This window comes from Drosophila ananassae, chromosome XL (genome assembly GCF_017639315.1).
Source record: "Drosophila ananassae strain 14024-0371.13 chromosome XL, ASM1763931v2, whole genome shotgun sequence".
NCBI classification, from domain to species: Eukaryota; Metazoa; Arthropoda; class Insecta; order Diptera; family Drosophilidae; genus Drosophila; species Drosophila ananassae.
The window spans coordinates 701,712-719,030 of NC_057931.1; the positions used below are offsets into that span (position 1 = coordinate 701,712).

The following is a 17,319-nucleotide window of genomic DNA, read 5'->3' on the forward strand; positions in this document are numbered from 1 at the left end:
TCCCATTTTAACAACAACTCCATCGCCTAACGAACGTAGCCCAGTAGTGGAGATCCTAGTGGAGATCCTCTTTCCCCCCAAACTATAACGAAGTATACTCACACACACTCACACCCTCCTCCCACAGACGACTCCCGCTGGACCAAAATCGAGCAGACCAAGAAGGGAATGATGCAGGACTTCACCGTCAGCTACCACATCCTGATGCCCTCGACGGCCTACACCTTCCGGGTGATCGCCTACAACCGGTACGGCATCTCCTTCCCCGTCTACTCCAAGGACTCTATCCTGACGCCCTCGAAGCTGCACCTGGAGTACGGCTACCTGCAGCACAAGCCCTTCTACCGGCAGACCTGGTTCATGGTCTCCCTGGCGGCCACCTCGATCGTGATCATCGTGATGGTGATCGCAGTGCTGTGTGTGAAGAGCAAGAGCTACAAGTACAAGCGTAAGTGCACCCTCGAATGTAGATGATCCTGTACTAATATGGTATCTCCTTCCCCCGCAGAGGAGGCCCAGAAGACGCTCGAGGAGTCCATGGCCATGTCGATAGACGAGCGCCAGGAACTGGCCCTGGAGCTGTACCGCTCCCGGCATGGCGTCGGCACCGGAACCCTGAACAGCGTGGGCACCTTGAGGAGCGGCACCCTGGGCACCCTGGGCCGGAAGTCCACCAACCGGCCGCCGCCGAACGTCCAGCTGGGCAAGAGCCCGCCCCGGCCATCGCCCGCCTCCGTGGCCTACCACAGCGACGAGGAGAGCCTGAAGTGCTACGACGAGAACCCCGACGACAGCAGCGTGACGGAGAAGCCCTCGGAGGTCAGCAGCTCGGAGGCATCCCAGGTGAGTGTTGCGTTAGGCTTTCTGTTGTCCTTCGGTTCACACGGCACTTGAACACTTTCCAATTGGCCTTCCAATCCGTTGTGGGCCGAGGAGCAAGCCGTGCTTGCCAAGTCGGTGCTTAGTTCTAAGTTCGTGTTCAAAATTGTGAGCCACAATCGGCTGTGGGCAGACACTGCAGGCAAAAGACAAGAGCACTACACGACACACTGCACACACTCTAACCCGTTTCGGATTTCTTGAAACTAAATTTCGGCATTTGTTTTCGCTCCCAACCCATGCGGACGAATGCGGGACTGGGTGCTGCAGGAAAAGGTAAAGCTGAATGTCCTTCGCCTCCCTGTGACCGTCTCTGTGTTTCGTTACTCTATGTTTTGTTGTGTTCTGTTGCCAGACCCGATCCCCATGTTGTGTACCCCATCTAATCCTGAACTATCCCCGTCCGAACCCTCTTTCAGCACTCGGAGAGCGAGAACGAGAGCGTCCGCAGCGACCCCCACTCGTTCGTCAACCACTACGCCAACGTGAACGACTCCCTGCGCCAGTCCTGGAAGAAGACGAAGCCGGTGCGGAACTACTCCAGCTACACTGACTCCGAGCCGGAGGGCAGCGCAGTGATGAGCCTCAATGGTGGCCAGATTATCGTCAATAATATGGCCAGATCGAGGGCACCGCTGCCCGGCTTCTCCTCGTTTGTCTGACAATCAACCGAGTTCTAAGATACAAGCGCCGGTAGCAGCGGCACCGTCATCCGGGAGACCTTTGTCTAGGCCCCGGTGGAGGACGAGGACGTGGACTTGGAGGCGAACCCCCGGACCGGGGGTCGAAGCTGAGGCGGCTGAGACAGGACGGGAAGGAATGACTGGAACCCAAGGAGGATGAGGATGAGGACGAGGGCCACAGGCACCAGACACCAGACATCAAACACCAGACACCAGAAGGACACATATCAGACGCGGGGTCTCAGCCCCCCCAGCTCGTCGCTCTCCGCCGACCCGCTGCTACATGGATGCACTATACAGAGACACCCCACATACCCACACACCGGAAGGATTGGACAGACATTCGTTTAGTTTAGCCTCTAATGCGTTAGTTTAGGTTCTAGTTTTACGAGAGATCTGAGATTGGCGGCATTTAGTTAGTGTCCCCCCTTCCCGGCATGACTCTGCTCCCAATCGTAGAGCTAAGGTTTTTTTTTAATCGTGTTTTAGTTAGTACTAGTACGTGTATTTATTTATATGCATATGCATGTGTGCGCCCGTGTGCTTGTTTAGGTTTGTGTTTGTGTTACGTTTTGGGAGCTGCCAGCCACTCCGCCACTGTCTATCGGTTCTATCGGTTTTATCGAGCTATCGATTTAAGAAATGATTTCCAAACGGGCTCGAAAAGGTGGCACTGGCAGCCCAAACTATTGAGTGAAAGGGTGAATGATGGCGTGCGTCCGGCGCAATCTCATTATGTTTAAAGGAGTCGGGGCTAGGAGGAGTTTGGACGATGTGGACGACGACGAGGAGCGCCCGGAGCGGCAGGAGCAGATTAAATGCTGAAGCGCGGAAGTGCGAAGAGGGAGTTTAGCAAGGATATAGAGCAAGGATATAGCAACCGATTCAATCGGAGACAAAGAAAAAGAGTTCAAGCGAAACAAAACAAAAAACAAAACAAAACAAAACAAGAGAAAACAAACAAAGCAGAGATATTTAGAGAAATATGCAAAGGATAAGAAAAAAAAATCATATCTTGTAAGCAAAAGATAGGTGTATTTTTTTTTTTGAGTGTGCAGAGAAGGCGGCGGAAGGAGGAGCGGCGTCATCGACGGCCGGCGGACGAGCAGAATAGAGTATATTCGGATATAAATTGATAGGCCATATTAATGCAATTTCTGTACCACGTAAGCCACAAAACAAAGCAACTGTAACACACAAACACTCGAAAGGACACTGCGGGAGATCCTTGCGATCCAACAGCGACGAGCTGACATTTTCAAGCGCATGCGCGGCCGACTAGCACTACGAGAGATCTTAGTAGACGTAAGATGCATTTTTTTTTGCTAGCTGGGCCTGGTCCCTGCCGGAGGGTCTTGGCTAGGGGATACCCCAGGGACCACGCCCTAGTAACTCCTCTTTGATTGTTCAAAACGACCGATATACCGATACCGATACCGATACCGATAACGATAGACGATAGACGACACTTAATTGTATTTGAATGTGTAATAAGCAGCTGCTTATATTTATGACTATATTTATATATCGATGTATTTTACATGTTTATCTGTAACCTAAACGACTGATTATATATTTTTTCCGACTACCGATTACCACTTACTGATTACCCGATAACCGATAACCGATTACCGATTACCGACTATCGATTATCGATTCTGATTAACGGTTTACCAATTAGTTGTATTCATAACTTCTCCTCTGTACTTGTACTTGTACTACCCACGCATTGACTCCACATTTACACCACATTGGCCCACGATCTGACCCAGAATCTAAACCAGAATCCGAATCAGAAACAGAACTACATATATAGCCGGAGGGGAGTAGCGTGAACCGCATTTGTCCCGTTTCGCAAGCTAATTTCTACTTCAAAGACTCGAAGCACAAGTTCATCTAGTTAAGCATAAATGTAATTGTAATTGTTGATTGATTGATTGATTGATTGATTGGTGGAAGAGTGAGGATAGCTGGCTGGGAGCGGTCTCCTGGTCCCCACCAGGAGCGCCCCCCAGCCGAGACGGACGGAGCCCCTGGCATCTCGCCTCCGGGGCAGGCGGGCTAGTGGAAATCGTGCAGCAAGCGCAAAGTATTAGAATATTTATAAATACAATTTAAATGTGTAAATGTCATTTTGATGGAACATACGATACGAATTAATAAAAGAAGTGAAATCAATGTGAGTTAAATGTTAGTCTCTGTTTCATTTCCGTCGTGATTGTCCCTCGCCCGGCTGCCCTCTTCGAACCGCATCCTGATCCCCTTCGGATGCGGCCCGAAGAGTGCAGAGTTGCATGTCCACTAATCCCAGTTACTTTTCAGGTCTGGCTGCGTTTTTATTTCTGCATCTAACAGGCTGGCGATCAAGACAGTGACGGATCAGTCGGAGGCTTGGCTTAGCAGCTCGGAGGCATCCCAGGTGAGTGTTGCGTTAGGCTTTCTGTTGTCCTTCGGTTCACACGGCACTTGAACACTTTCCAATTGGCCTTCCAATCCGTTGTGGGCCGAGGAGCAAGCCGTGCTTGCCAAGTCGGTGCTTAGTTCTAAGTTCGTGTTCAAAATTGTGAGCCACAATCGGCTGTGGGCAGACACTGCAGGCAAAAGACAAGAGCACTACACGACACACTGCACACACTCTAACCCGTTTCGGATTTCTTGAAACTAAATTTCGGCATTTGTTTTCGCTCCCAACCCATGCGGACGAATGCGGGACTGGGTGCTGCAGGAAAAGGTAAAGCTGAATGTCCTTCGCCTCCCTGTGACCGTCTCTGTGTTTCGTTACTCTATGTTTTGTTGTGTTCTGTTGCCAGACCCGATCCCCATGTTGTGTACCCCATCTAATCCTGAACTATCCCCGTCCGAACCCTCTTTCAGCACTCGGAGAGCGAGAACGAGAGCGTCCGCAGCGACCCCCACTCGTTCGTCAACCACTACGCCAACGTGAACGACTCCCTGCGCCAGTCCTGGAAGAAGACGAAGCCGGTGCGGAACTACTCCAGCTACACTGACTCCGAGCCGGAGGGCAGCGCAGTGATGAGCCTCAATGGTGGCCAGATTATCGTCAATAATATGGCCAGATCGAGGGCACCGCTGCCCGGCTTCTCCTCGTTTGTCTGACAATCAACCGAGTTCTAAGATACAAGCGCCGGTAGCAGCGGCACCGTCATCCGGGAGACCTTTGTCTAGGCCCCGGTGGAGGACGAGGACGTGGACTTGGAGGCGAACCCCCGGACCGGGGGTCGAAGCTGAGGCGGCTGAGACAGGACGGGAAGGAATGACTGGAACCCAAGGAGGATGAAGATGAGGACGAGGGCCACAGGCACCAGACACCAGACATCAAACACCAGACACCAGAAGGACACATATCAGACGCGGGGTCTCAGCCCCCCCAGCTCGTCGCTCTCCGCCGACCCGCTGCTACATGGATGCACTATACAGAGACACCCCACATACCCACACACCGGAAGGATTGGACAGACATTCGTTTAGTTTAGCCTCTAATGCGTTAGTTTAGGTTCTAGTTTTACGAGAGATCTGAGATTGGCGGCATTTAGTTAGTGTCCCCCCTTCCCGGCATGACTCTGCTCCCAATCGTAGAGCTAAGGTTTTTTTTTAATCGTGTTTTAGTTAGTACTAGTACGTGTATTTATTTATATGCATATGCATGTGTGCGCCCGTGTGCTTGTTTAGGTTTGTGTTTGTGTTACGTTTTGGGAGCTGCCAGCCACTCCGCCACTGTCTATCGGTTCTATCGGTTTTATCGAGCTATCGATTTAAGAAATGATTTCCAAACGGGCTCGAAAAGGTGGCACTGGCAGCCCAAACTATTGAGTGAAAGGGTGAATGATGGCGTGCGTCCGGCGCAATCTCATTATGTTTAAAGGAGTCGGGGCTAGGAGGAGTTTGGACGATGTGGACGACGACGAGGAGCGCCCGGAGCGGCAGGAGCAGATTAAATGCTGAAGCGCGGAAGTGCGAAGAGGGAGTTTAGCAAGGATATAGAGCAAGGATATAGCAACCGATTCAATCGGAGACAAAGAAAAAGAGTTCAAGCGAAACAAAACAAAAAACAAAACAAAACAAAACAAGAGAAAACAAACAAAGCAGAGATATTTAGAGAAATATGCAAAGGATAAGAAACAAAAATCATATCTTGTAAGCAAAAGATAGGTGTATTTTTTTTTTTGAGTGTGCAGAGAAGGCGGCGGAAGGAGGAGCGGCGTCATCGACGGCCGGCGGACGAGCAGAATAGAGTATATTCGGATATAAATTGATAGGCCATATTAATGCAATTTCTGTACCACGTAAGCCACAAAACAAAGCAACTGTAACACACAAACACTCGAAAGGACACTGCGGGAGATCCTTGCGATCCAACAGCGACGAGCTGACATTTTCAAGCGCATGCGCGGCCGACTAGCACTACGAGAGATCTTAGTAGACGTAAGATGCATTTTTTTTTGCTAGCTGGGCCTGGTCCCTGCCGGAGGGTCTTGGCTAGGGGATACCCCAGGGACCACGCCCTAGTAACTCCTCTTTGATTGTTCAAAACGACCGATATACCGATACCGATACCGATACCGATAACGATAGACGATAGACGACACTTAATTGTATTTGAATGTGTAATAAGCAGCTGCTTATATTTATGACTATATTTATATATCGATGTATTTTACATGTTTATCTGTAACCTAAACGACTGATTATATATTTTTTCCGACTACCGATTACCACTTACTGATTACCCGATAACCGATAACCGATTACCGATTACCGACTATCGATTATCGATTCTGATTAACGGTTTACCAATTAGTTGTATTCATAACTTCTCCTCTGTACTTGTACTTGTACTACCCACGCATTGACTCCACATTTACACCACATTGGCCCACGATCTGACCCAGAATCTAAACCAGAATCCGAATCAGAAACAGAACTACATATATAGCCGGAGGGGAGTAGCGTGAACCGCATTTGTCCCGTTTCGCAAGCTAATTTCTACTTCAAAGACTCGAAGCACAAGTTCATCTAGTTAAGCATAAATGTAATTGTAATTGTTGATTGATTGATTGATTGATTGATTGGTGGAAGAGTGAGGATAGCTGGCTGGGAGCGGTCTCCTGGTCCCCACCAGGAGCGCCCCCCAGCCGAGACGGACGGAGCCCCTGGCATCTCGCCTCCGGGGCAGGCGGGCTAGTGGAAATCGTGCAGCAAGCGCAAAGTATTAGAATATTTATAAATACAATTTAAATGTGTAAATGTCATTTTGATGGAACATACGATACGAATTAATAAAAGAAGTGAAATCAATGTGAGTTAAATGTTAGTCTCTGTTTCATTTCCGTCGTGATTGTCCCTCGCCCGGCTGCCCTCTTCGAACCGCATCCTGATCCCCTTCGGATGCGGCCCGAAGAGTGCAGAGTTGCATGTCCACTAATCCCAGTTACTTTTCAGGTCTGGCTGCGTTTTTATTTCTGCATCTAACAGGCTGGCGATCAAGACAGTGACGGATCAGTCGGAGGCTTGGCTTAATTCTACAGAGGAGTCCTGCCCGGGCGCAGAGTCCTAGGCGGGACTGTCGGAGCTGCCGTCCTGCTGCTCCGGCTGCGCCTTTGCGGCCACCACAACACCCTCCTCCTCGCCCTGCTCCTCCTCCTCCTGGCCCTCCGCCTCTCCCTCGTCCTCCTCTTCGCCCTCTTCAACGTCGTTTCCCGTTTCAGCCTCCGGCACTGCCTGCAGGTCGTGCCGCTCGATGTGCCGGGCCGCCGGCTGGGGCTCCGCGGAAGGGACGGCCACCGGAGGAGCTGTGCCCGCCGGAGGAACAGAGGCCACCATGCTCGGCACACTCACGGGGCACATGCAGGGCACGAACTGGATGCGACTGGCGCTCCCGGCCACGCCCTGCTCCGGCGTCTGGTAGTTGAAGTAGTCCGGGTACGGGTACTGCGGCCTGGCGTTGTACAGGTTGCTCACCCGGCGGCTGTAGGTTGGGTACTCCCCCCCGTAGCGCAGCAGGCTGGACGTGCCGGCGGATCCCGGAGCCGGCGAGGACCCCTCCAGCCCCGGGGGCGGAGGTGGCGGCGGCGGCGTCGTGGTGGTGGTGCTGGTACTCGTCGTAGTCGTTGGTGGTGGCGTAGTAGTCGTAGTGGTTGTAGTAGTTGTGGTGGTGGGTGCCGGGGTGGTGCTGGTGGAGGTGGTGATGGTGCTACCACTGCTGGCGGAGGGAATGGGGCCGTTGACGCCCAGAACCGGCGGGGTCACATCCGGCCTGGCCCCCGCCGCCGAGGAGGAGTCGTGCCGGCGGGCTGCCGCGTAGCTGGTCACCGCATAGGGATCATACTGGTGGGCGCCCGGCAGCAGGGGCGTCTGGGCCGCTCCGAATCCGAAGAAGGGCATGCTGAAGGCTCCGCCGGAACCCAGAGGCTGGTACGTGTACGTCCGGAAGTAGGTGAGCGGAATCTGCTGCAGCACGGGACCCGCTCCGTTCGGCGGCTCCCTGTGGAGGAGATCGGGTTAGAGGTAAGGTTTCTTGGGTTATCCTCCACTGCCGGACACTTACGTTGTTGTTTTGGGCCACCAGAAGGCGTCTGCGAGCTGGAGTCTTCCCAAGAGGGCTGCGACGGTGATCTGAGGAGTTCCAATCAATGAAATGCAATTAAGGTAAGCTATACTGTTAATATTACTTTAAGTTCTAGATACTGGAGGATTAGCTTGCTAGTTCTTGCTTCTTTATGGTCTAATTACTTTTCAACAGAAATCTCACACTCTCTTTTATATTTAATAACTCTGAGATCTATTAGTCCTAAAGGATGTAATTTTTAAAGTCTTAATTCACTTTTATTACACAAATATCTATTTGAGGCTTCATTTAACGCTAACGAGAAGTATCTCCAGTTTTTGCAAGACATTTCTAAAGTAATCCTCTTTAAAATCATTTTAAGAAGAAATGTCATAGCTAGTTTAGACTATTTTTAAGACATCCTTAAGAGTAATCCTAACGAGATTAGTTCCAAATGGGAACTATGGTTCCTGTCTTTCAAAAACTATCACTGGTAGTTGCATCACTTTTTATACATTCAGTTTTGGAGGACTCAAGTTATCCTTCGTATCCTTCAAGCTCTCATTCACGTACCACAAAATACAGCCACATTGTGTGTGTTCTTTAAAGGCACTGCACTGCGAGGAGGTATCGTACTCGTATCCCTTTATCCTTGGGGAGCGTTAAAAAAAATGTCAAAAAAATAGTCAGGTGGCAGGTGGCAGGTGGCAGAGTATCCGCTTGTTGCACTCGCGATCGCTGTCGTCTTTGTTCTAAGCCCAAGAAGAGCCACGGTCCGAGCTTTTATAGCCCGAGATCCGGCACGGAGAAGGGCAGCATGGGATGGGATGGGATGGGATCGATTGTGTGGCCCACAGCAATGCTGGCCAGAACAGGGAACCGAAGACTGAAAAGAGACCGCCACCAAGCGGGTTTCCACGCTGGGGATGGAGGGGGGATCTTGTAAGAACAACGAGAAAATTAATTGCAGGCTGCAGAGCGAAAACTAAGCTGGGAAATCAATAATAATAATGAACGTGGAGGCAGCAGGCAGCCGCATCATTGACAAAGTGATTGAATGAATGATGGAGCCAATGACGAGCCGGGAGCTCGAGGGGGATCGAGGCAGGTGGTGGTGGTGGGAGGGCACGGGCACGGGTCTTGAAAGGGCCGCGTCCATTCGATTGGCCATAAAAATTTGTTGATGACTCTTCCCCGGCCTGTCCGGTGCCAGCCCATCCCCCCCTCACTTTTTAACACATTGAAATATTTTGTTTTTCTTTCTGATTTTCCGATTTTCTGAATTTTTGTGTTTCGGGTTCTGGAATTTGGGTCAGGCGACGCCTTCGCCCCCGGCTTTGCGGCCCATCTAGGTCTGGCCCCTCCTCCTGGGGCCACTCCATGCCACCGCCTTTCGATTTGCACGGTGGGTTATGCAACCCAGTCCCATAATGGGCCTCCCAACTGCTCCCCAAATGAAGAGCTCAGTGTTGTTCTCTGAGCTCGGTTCCATTCCTCGGCCGCCCATTTACGAGCGCTTTTGTGTCGCCCGGAATTTATGGCTGCCCTTTATGGCCCAGCATAGTGGGCCCGAAACTGCTCCACTTCGGGGCTCCATAACAAGGCCTAAACTGTCCCATACAGAACTCCGGACAATCGGAGCTGGAAAGGCGTTAACGATCGTCGTTAAAAATTGTGTTTATTGTTTAAATCGGAATGCGTTCGAGCAGGATGGTAGCTTTCTTTGGCAGCAGCATAGTGAGAGGTACAGATCTCAGTTGGTAGAGCTCCTCCTCCAGGATCTCCTCCTGCGATCAGCGCGGTCTGAAGGCGTTCCCCACGTACTTGGAGGTGTAGTACTTCGTCTGGTTGTCCAGCCTTCGGTAGTGGGGGCCCTTGTACCTTGTGCGGGATATGGGAGAGATTGAGTTTCGCCCGAAATGTTGTCACCTTAATACTGACCTCGAGTTGAGAATGAACCAGGTGCTGCCGGGCTCCCTCTCCTCCGAGTTCCCGACCGCTCGATCGGTCTTCTCCAGCACGGCCTTGGCGGGGCTCTGGGTCTGTAGCAGCTTCCCCAGGGTGTAGACCGGGAAGGCGTAGTACTGCTTCTTGAGGGCGTAGCGGGAGCTCTGGCGCAGGGGCAGAACCTGGGGCGCTGGGGTGGTGGTGCTGGTCGGGGCCTCGACTACAGGCCGCTCCAGGCTCTCGTCCAGGTAGACGATCTGGAAGGGGCCCTGGCTGGAAGGGGTCGAGATCTCGGTTGCCGTGGCCTCCTGCTCCTCCAGCTCATTCCAGTGCGGCTTCTCCTCCGGATCCTCCTCCGGAGCTTCCTCCGAGCCAGACTCCGAGGCTGAGATGGAGTTGGCTTCCTCGAGATCCAGCTCCTCGCTGGGGTAGTTGCGGTGGTTGCTTTTGGGGTGGTGGCTGCTGTGACCCGTGGAGCGGCGGAGCACCGACTGCCACTGCATCACCTCCTGGGGCGAGTGGTAGGCCTCGTACTGCTTGGCCTTCTTGGGCCTCCGCCTGGACTGGGTCAGCTCCTGGGTCCTGGGCAGCTGGGTCTCGAAGAGCGGCGTGGGCGTAGCCGGCGGCGGCTGCTGGGTGGAGGAGAGCCTGGCGCCGGGATCCGCGATAGCTTCGTGGGCGTAGAAGGGAATCAGGGTGAGGTTCATCACCTCCCGCTGGCCCGGCAGCCGGAAGCGCTCCACGATCGGCTTGGGCCGGAACATGGGCGTGGACGGCGGGTAAAGGACCTGCCCGGGCACCGGCTCCTGCATGGGGTACCTCCGCCGGCTGAGCATCGTGTTCAGGATGAGCTCCCCGCGCGTGCCGTTGTACACGAAGACCGGATAGTGGCTGCCTCCGAGCGGCCGGAGGGAGTTTTCGCCCGGACCGTTGTCGAAGACCGGCAGGTGCCGGCGGCTCTCCCGGCGCTGGCTCTTGTGCCACGGCTGGCTCTTCTTCTGGGGCTGCACGTACTGGTGGGGCAGCTGCAGGCGGCGGGGCATCATGAGGCGCCGCTGCGGGAGCGAGGGAGGCCGAGCCGGAGGAGGAGGTGCCAGTGGCCTGGGCTCCTCCCCGTGCCGCACCAGGAACGTAATGGCTGCCGGCTCGTGGCCCGCAATGCCACCCCTGGCCTGCCTCCTGAGCATCCCCTGGGCCGGCTCCCTTGTGGTGGTGGCGTAGTCCTCCTCCGGCCGCTCCAGTCGCTGCCGCTTGGCCAGCCCGTCCTCCAGAATCCACAGGGGGCGCTGCTCGCCGTCGAGATAGCCGGCCCCCTCCGCTCCCCAGACCAGCAGATGGACCAGCGCCAGAGTCCAGGTGGCCAGTAGACTGTCCATTTGGTGCGACGAGAGTTTGGCAAATGGTCGGGCCTCTTCTCGGCCACCAAGTCTTATAGGGCCCAGTCCGGCGGTGTCTCCGGCTGGCTCTGCGCCGGTTGTGGCGTAACTTACTTTCGTTTTGGGCGAAAATCGCACAACTCGTTCTGAGTGGGTCGCCAAACCAGTGCGGGGTCAGCCCGGTCCGAATGTAATGTAGGTCCGAACCAAAACACTTACTTACTTTAGTTGGTGTCGGCGCCCCTCCTCCCTCCTCCCGCTGCCCCAGAACCACTCGGAGCTCAGACTATGTTCTCCGAGCTCCGTCAGTGGCATCTGATGGCTCGGACAGCTGTCAAAACTGGCATTAATCAAAACACTCTTAACTGATTCTGATTCCCTTTCTTGTGGTTGCTCCTCCGGCTGGCTGCAGCTCCTCCTCCTTCTCAGCCGCCCCTCCGCCCGCCTGGAAGTGAAACTTTCGGAGACCCTTTGATGACCAACTCCGACACTCTGTTTGGGGCCAACTTGTTTCTCAGGGCCACAAGTGCAACAAGTGGAACATTTTGGCCCCGAAACGGGGTTAATAGCCTTTGACGGTCAGCCGGAGAGGCGGATGGATGGATGGACGGATGGACGGACTGCAGGCGGTCGTGAGTTCTCACTTTGGGAACCAGAACAGACCGATGGAAATGGCAATGGAAAGGGAAACGGAAAATGGAAAATGGAAAATGGAAAATAGAAAATAGAAAATAGAAAAATGGAAAATGTTAAGTATAAAATGGAAAATGGAAAAATGATTGATTAGGCCCTGTATCGCGGCTTTGATCGATCAATCGGCGCTTGCATGTGGCATCTATCCGTCCGATGCATGCTGCAGGCTGCATGTTGCGCTTGTAAAACTCGGGCTAATTACTGGACGGGCCAAAATTCGATTTCGAGGCAGGGATCCCTCGTGGGACACCGGGGAGTAAGACAGTAAGATAGTAAGACAGTAAGGGAGATCGCCCTGGCGAAATGATTCGAAAATCGTTTCTCATGCGGGGCTTGGATCTTCCATTCATTTCTCAGATTTCTTCCAGCGCTCTTCCAGATGATCCTCATTCAGAAAGTCGATTGCGTGACGTGACAGCATTATTAGGTCAGGACTCCTGGCCGGGATTAATTCGCTTTTAATGGCTTCTAATGCGTTTTAAATTCCCCCGCGCCTCGAAGGGTGGCGTGTCATAAATTCCACACGTCCATCTGGCCACTCCGGCCCGGCTATCAGTCACGCCAACTCGTGCCCATAATTAACAGCCCGAAATATTTGGACGTCGTAAAACAGACAAAGCCACAAATACAGGTTACAGGTACGTCTGCATCCATGAGATACAGATACAGATACAGATACAGATACAGATACAGCTACAGATACAGCATCTAAATCATAGATGGAAAGGTACCAGCGCATTGCATTTTTGACACCAACGATTTGTTCTATCAATTTCGGATAGAATGCATTTTATGTAAATGAAAGTTGTCCTCAATCGCGGTCTTGTATCTTGGAGGTTGTATCTTGTATCTTGTATCTGGTGTCTAGTGGCTGCTCGACTGCCCGACTGCCTGACTGCCTGGCTCTGATTGATGTCCGACCTGCCGTGGTCTCTGAACAATAAACCAATCAAGGGCCAAGACTGTCAAAAGATTTGTTTGTCCATTGTGTCGTCCCCCCTTCCGAGCGTGTTTACATGGGCGAGGAATCACAGCACAGATAAGCAGAGCCATCTAATGGATGCAGCGGCAGAGTGTCCCCTTCCAAGGGATAGCCGTGAAGGCAGTTGCCAAAAATCAAAGAGTAATGGAGGTTTCTACTGCCTTCTCTGAAGAATTTATGAACTTCCATTCGGACCTACTGTCTAATCAATAACAAGCATATAGGCTTTTCTTGTCAATTAAGTGCGAGCTATCTCTATCTCAAGTGCTCAAGTGGTCGCTATCTTCCAGATACTTGTCAGTTCCATCGTGAACGTTCGGTGGCTCTTGTCCGCCCCGCTAGCCCTAGAATTTTCTATGCTGTCTGTCCGGTGACTGCCTGTAAGGATACCCTTCTGGGTAGCAGACTCTTTCGTTCTGGAACCTCCAAATATTCGAGCTTTCGCTGAGCTTTTTCCGGCCACGGTGGCTGGCGTTCTCCGCCGATCGCGGAAGATCGCCGGCAAAGCTCTCGCCCCGATCTGCCTCGGCAAATTCAATTAGCGAGTGAGTCGCTGCTTCTCCGCCCCGGGCCTAAGCTGTTAAGTGTCGCTTCTGGCGAAAGCTTGGCCCCGTCCCGCCCGCCTCTGGCCCGGCTGAGCAACCCCTGCTCGGGGCCACGCGCCCCTGCCCCTGCCCCTGCCCCCGCCCTATCGCACCGCCTCTTTCGCCAGCCGCCTCTTCTTGGACGCGACGGCAGCTGGTCGTGAGCTCAGTGCGAATTGCGTTCTCGAAGCGAGCGGCGGCAAGAAGCGTTCTCCGGGCTATCGACTACGGGTTGTGTTTGTTTTCGTTTTTTTTCTCGTGCTCCTGTTCTCGTTCCGGCAAGTTGAAAGCCAAACAAGCAGATCCCAGACCAGGCACTAGAACTAAGTTGGCTAAGACGATACTCTCTGGCAGATCTTAACGCAAACCTCCAGCACAGCTAGTCGACACGAAGCAGGTGCCCCTTCCCAGACTACCGCCCACCGCCGCCCCCCACAACGCAGGGATGACCGCACCATCTTCAGACCCAGCTCCGGCTGCCGGCCCAGCCGCCGCGGAGAACAAGGCGGTCGCAACCTCTGGCACCGTTGCCGTCGCGCCAATTTCGCACGCAAAGAGGGCCCTCTTCCAGGTGATGGCCGGAGGCTCCGCCGGCTTCCTGGAGGTCTGCATCATGCAGCCCCTGGACGTGGTCAAGACCCGGATCCAGATCCAGGCCACGCCCGCAGCAGCCGCTACGGCGGTGGGTGAGGTAAGTGGAGTCATCGCAGTCCGAAAGATGGTCAGCTCTTGTGTCAGCTGTTGGTTGTTGTTCCTCTCCCAGCTGGGTCGGGGCGGAGGCGGGGGCTTCGCCTCTGTTGTCTTTTTTTGGATAAGGGCATAGCAAGGTCACGGGCAGACGCACCCGCACCCGCACTCGCACTCGCACTTGGAAGTCCGGCGCTGGCTCTCCGCTCTCCAAGCTTTCTATTCTCTCTCGCTGTCTTACTGTCTCTGTGTTTACTTTCCCTCGTGGCCCACAGATTATGTGGTGGGCCAGACAATCCATATACTGGCCCAGCGCTGGCTTATCAGCTGTTGACAGCCCCTCGGCGCTCCCCTCGCTGCCCCGCCACGCCAGACGCGCCAAACATTCCCCAAAGAACTCGGACTCGGATTCGAAATCGGAATCGGAATCGCCAGTTCGCACGTCAGGCATCTAGCCTCAGACTTTCGATTCCGGAGTGACGCTGGACACGCGCGGATGCCATTAACTCGGGGATCGCGACCGGCTGCTTTCGACCCACAAAATATTCCACCTTCCCAAGCTTATCTAATCGTAGTGTTTGGGTTCTTTTTTTAAATCTTCAAGCCCCAAACTGCTGCGATAAGGCTTGGGCTACATAAACCAGATTTCAGTTGTTTATGCTGTCGTTCATTGTTTATCCCGAGATTCCAGTTCAAATAAATCTTCTTGGACCACTAGTCTCTTGGGTGCATCTCAAAACCACGCCATAATACTTTCCCCAAATTCTACCAGTCAGTTTATTCGAGTGCGAAACGCATTCGGATCTGTCGCCGGGCATCATTGGCTGTGGGACTCGTAGTCGCCAGCATAAAGATGTCTTAATACTGCGACACGAATTCTTTCCCCTGCACCTCGGGGCGATGATTAAACAAATTTATGACTGCGCACCAAAGCAGCCAGGGGGAGGTGGCGGGTGGCTGTAGCTGGTAGCTGGTAGCCGGGTGGGAAATTAGCAAACAGATAAATAGACATTTGGAACAACGCACGCAGTTGCCCGATGGTGCGACTCCAGATCGGCGTGACGCGGAGGAGAGCGCTCACCCAGACAAAGACCATGTTCGCCGCACGCAGCTACGGTGCGATGCACCGACGTATGGAATGGGAGCAATTATAGAGACAAGCGTTTATGAAAGTCTTTAGTATATTTAGCATTTGTATAAGGAAAGTCGTGAAGACGTGGCATTTCTTTGTTGTCTTATCCATGATCTTGACACCTTTACGGAACTCCCTATTACAAGAAGGGAAGAAGGGACAGTTCATGTGGTAGTACCCAAGTTAAATAGTCTTCCAGCCTTTATGCAGTTACAATACAACGTTCTAAAGTAACTTTTATTTGCTTTTTCAGCTGCACTACAATGGCGTGTTCGACTGCTTCGCCAAGATGTACCGGAACGAGGGAATCTCCTCGTACTGGAAGGGCATCCTGCCGCCAATCCTGGCCGAGACGCCAAAGCGGGCCATCAAGTTCCTGGTTTTTGAGCAGACGAAGCCAATGTTCCAGTTCGGCTCGCCCACTCCCACGCCACTGACCTTCTCGCTGGCGGGGCTCACAGCCGGCACCTTGGAGGCCATCGCCGTCAACCCATTCGAGGTGGTCAAGGTCGCCCAGCAGGCGGACCGGCAGAAGAAGCTGCTGAGCACATTCGAGGTGGCCAAGGGCATCATCAAGAACGACGGCCTGGGACTGCGGGGCCTCAACAAGGGTCTCACGGCCACCATGGGTCGCAACGGAGTCTTCAACATGGTCTACTTCGGGTTCTACCACAGCGTGAAGAACGTGGTGCCGGAATACAAGGACGGCACCCTGGAGTTCCTGCGCAAGGTGACTATCGGCTTCCTAGCCGGCACGTTTGCCTGCTTCGTAAACATCCCCTTCGACGTGGCCAAGTCGCGCATCCAGGGACCCCAGCCCCAGCCGGGAAAAGTGAAATACCGCGGCACCTTCAGCTCAATGGCCATTGTCTACCGCGAGGAAGGATTCCGGGCTCTCTACAAGGGACTCGTGCCCAAGATTATGCGCTTGGGTCCTGGCGGCGCCATCCTGCTGCTGGTCTTCGAATACTCCTACGGATATCTGCTAAACAATTATTCCTAGTTCTTCCGGCCCCGCCCGCCGGTCCTAATCAAGTTATAAGACATGTCATTCTGTTGTTTTGCTTCTTTGTTCTGTATATGTATGTCCCTAGTTCCTAAAGTTTCGAGTCTAGGCTACATTTACACGTAAGACTGTATTGTGAGGAGAAAATGTTAAGAAAAAATATTTTGTGCTAAAATATATGAATTTTCCGAGTTTTCCCGGAGTTTTCTGCGTTTTTATTATGTTTTTCCGGATTTTTTCTGAATTTTCCCGGATTTTGTACGGCCATTTTCTGAATTTTCCGGATTTTTTTCGGCCAATTTCTGAATTTTCCGGATTTTTTTCGGCCATTTTCTGAATTTTCCGGATTTTTTTCAGTCATATTCTGAATTTTCCGGATTTTGAACGGCTATTTTCTGAATTTTCCGGATTTTTTTCAGCCATATTCTGAATTTTCCGGATTTTTTTCGGTCATTTTCTGATTTTTCCCGATTTTTTCCGTTTTTTTTCAGAATTTTTGGGATTTTTTGCAAAATTTATCGCATGCGATTTTCGCACTTTTGCATTTTGGGGCGCGCTTAAAGGGTTTTGCAAAAAATATGACGTACTGGACTTAGTAAAAATCCAACTCCGACCCCTAGAAAAGGGCATATTTTAACATTACGTCGTGCGACGTAAGGGACTTGCCACTTTCATGAAAGTAACGTAAACGACTTGGAAAAAATCGGGAAAAATTTTCAAAAATTCAGAAAAATCAGGAAAAATTGTAAAAATTTCGGAAAAATCTGGAAAATTCAGGAAAATTT

At 52.4% G+C, this 17,319-nt stretch overlaps 4 protein-coding genes across 25 annotated transcripts in view; 2 read left to right on the plus strand and 2 right to left on the minus strand.

The window, feature by feature from the left end:
• LOC6503862 (protein sidekick) overlaps window positions 1–7,098 on the plus strand; it is a 69,639-nt gene extending 62,541 nt beyond the window's left edge. For 9 of the 21 annotated variants that reach the window (XM_044716994.1, XM_044716999.1, XM_044716991.1 and 6 more), the window contains 6 exons: window positions 128–448; window positions 509–843; window positions 1,150–1,155; window positions 1,299–3,741; window positions 3,885–3,981; window positions 4,437–6,889. In XM_044716994.1, coding sequence (XP_044572929.1) covers window positions 128–448; window positions 509–843; window positions 1,150–1,155; window positions 1,299–1,541 — 905 coding nt within the window. In that variant the 3' untranslated portion in view covers window positions 1,542–3,741; window positions 3,885–3,981; window positions 4,437–6,889. Of the gene's footprint in view, window positions 1–127; window positions 449–508; window positions 844–1,149; window positions 1,156–1,298; window positions 3,752–3,884; window positions 3,982–4,287; window positions 4,294–4,436; window positions 6,890–7,022 lie in introns of those variants that run through there. The other 12 variants (XM_032452512.2, XM_032452513.2, XM_044716997.1 and 9 more) reach the window with 6 other exon arrangements.
• LOC6503789 (uncharacterized protein DDB_G0290587) lies at window positions 7,012–8,920 on the minus strand. Its single transcript, XM_014905595.2, has 3 exons — window positions 8,701–8,920; window positions 8,128–8,195; window positions 7,012–8,064 (listed from the first exon to the last, which is right to left on the minus strand). The coding sequence occupies exons 1-3, from the start codon at window positions 8,716–8,718 to the stop codon at window positions 7,134–7,136; spliced, it is 1,017 nt and encodes a 338-aa protein (XP_014761081.1). The 5' UTR covers window positions 8,719–8,920; the 3' UTR covers window positions 7,012–7,133.
• Window positions 8,149–16,736, plus strand: LOC6503864 (mitochondrial 2-oxodicarboxylate carrier). 2 transcript variants are annotated; one of them, XM_032452519.2, is made up of 2 exons: window positions 8,149–8,228; window positions 15,782–16,736. In XM_032452519.2, the coding sequence occupies exon 2, from the start codon at window positions 15,818–15,820 to the stop codon at window positions 16,529–16,531; it is 714 nt and encodes a 237-aa protein (XP_032308410.1). In that variant the 5' UTR covers window positions 8,149–8,228; window positions 15,782–15,817; the 3' UTR covers window positions 16,532–16,736. The 2 variants fall into 2 exon arrangements, with proteins under 2 accessions (XP_032308410.1, XP_001963741.1); XM_001963705.4 differs by lacking the exon at window positions 8,149–8,228 and adding an exon at window positions 13,844–14,400.
• On the minus strand, window positions 9,576–12,806 carry LOC26515525. The gene is made up of 2 exons (XM_014905748.3): window positions 10,069–12,806; window positions 9,576–10,008 (listed from the first exon to the last, which is right to left on the minus strand). Exons 1-2 carry the CDS (start codon window positions 11,448–11,450, stop codon window positions 9,921–9,923), a joined length of 1,470 nt encoding a protein of 489 aa, XP_014761234.2. The 5' UTR covers window positions 11,451–12,806; the 3' UTR covers window positions 9,576–9,920.
• Window positions 16,737–17,319: the final 583 nt, after the last annotated feature.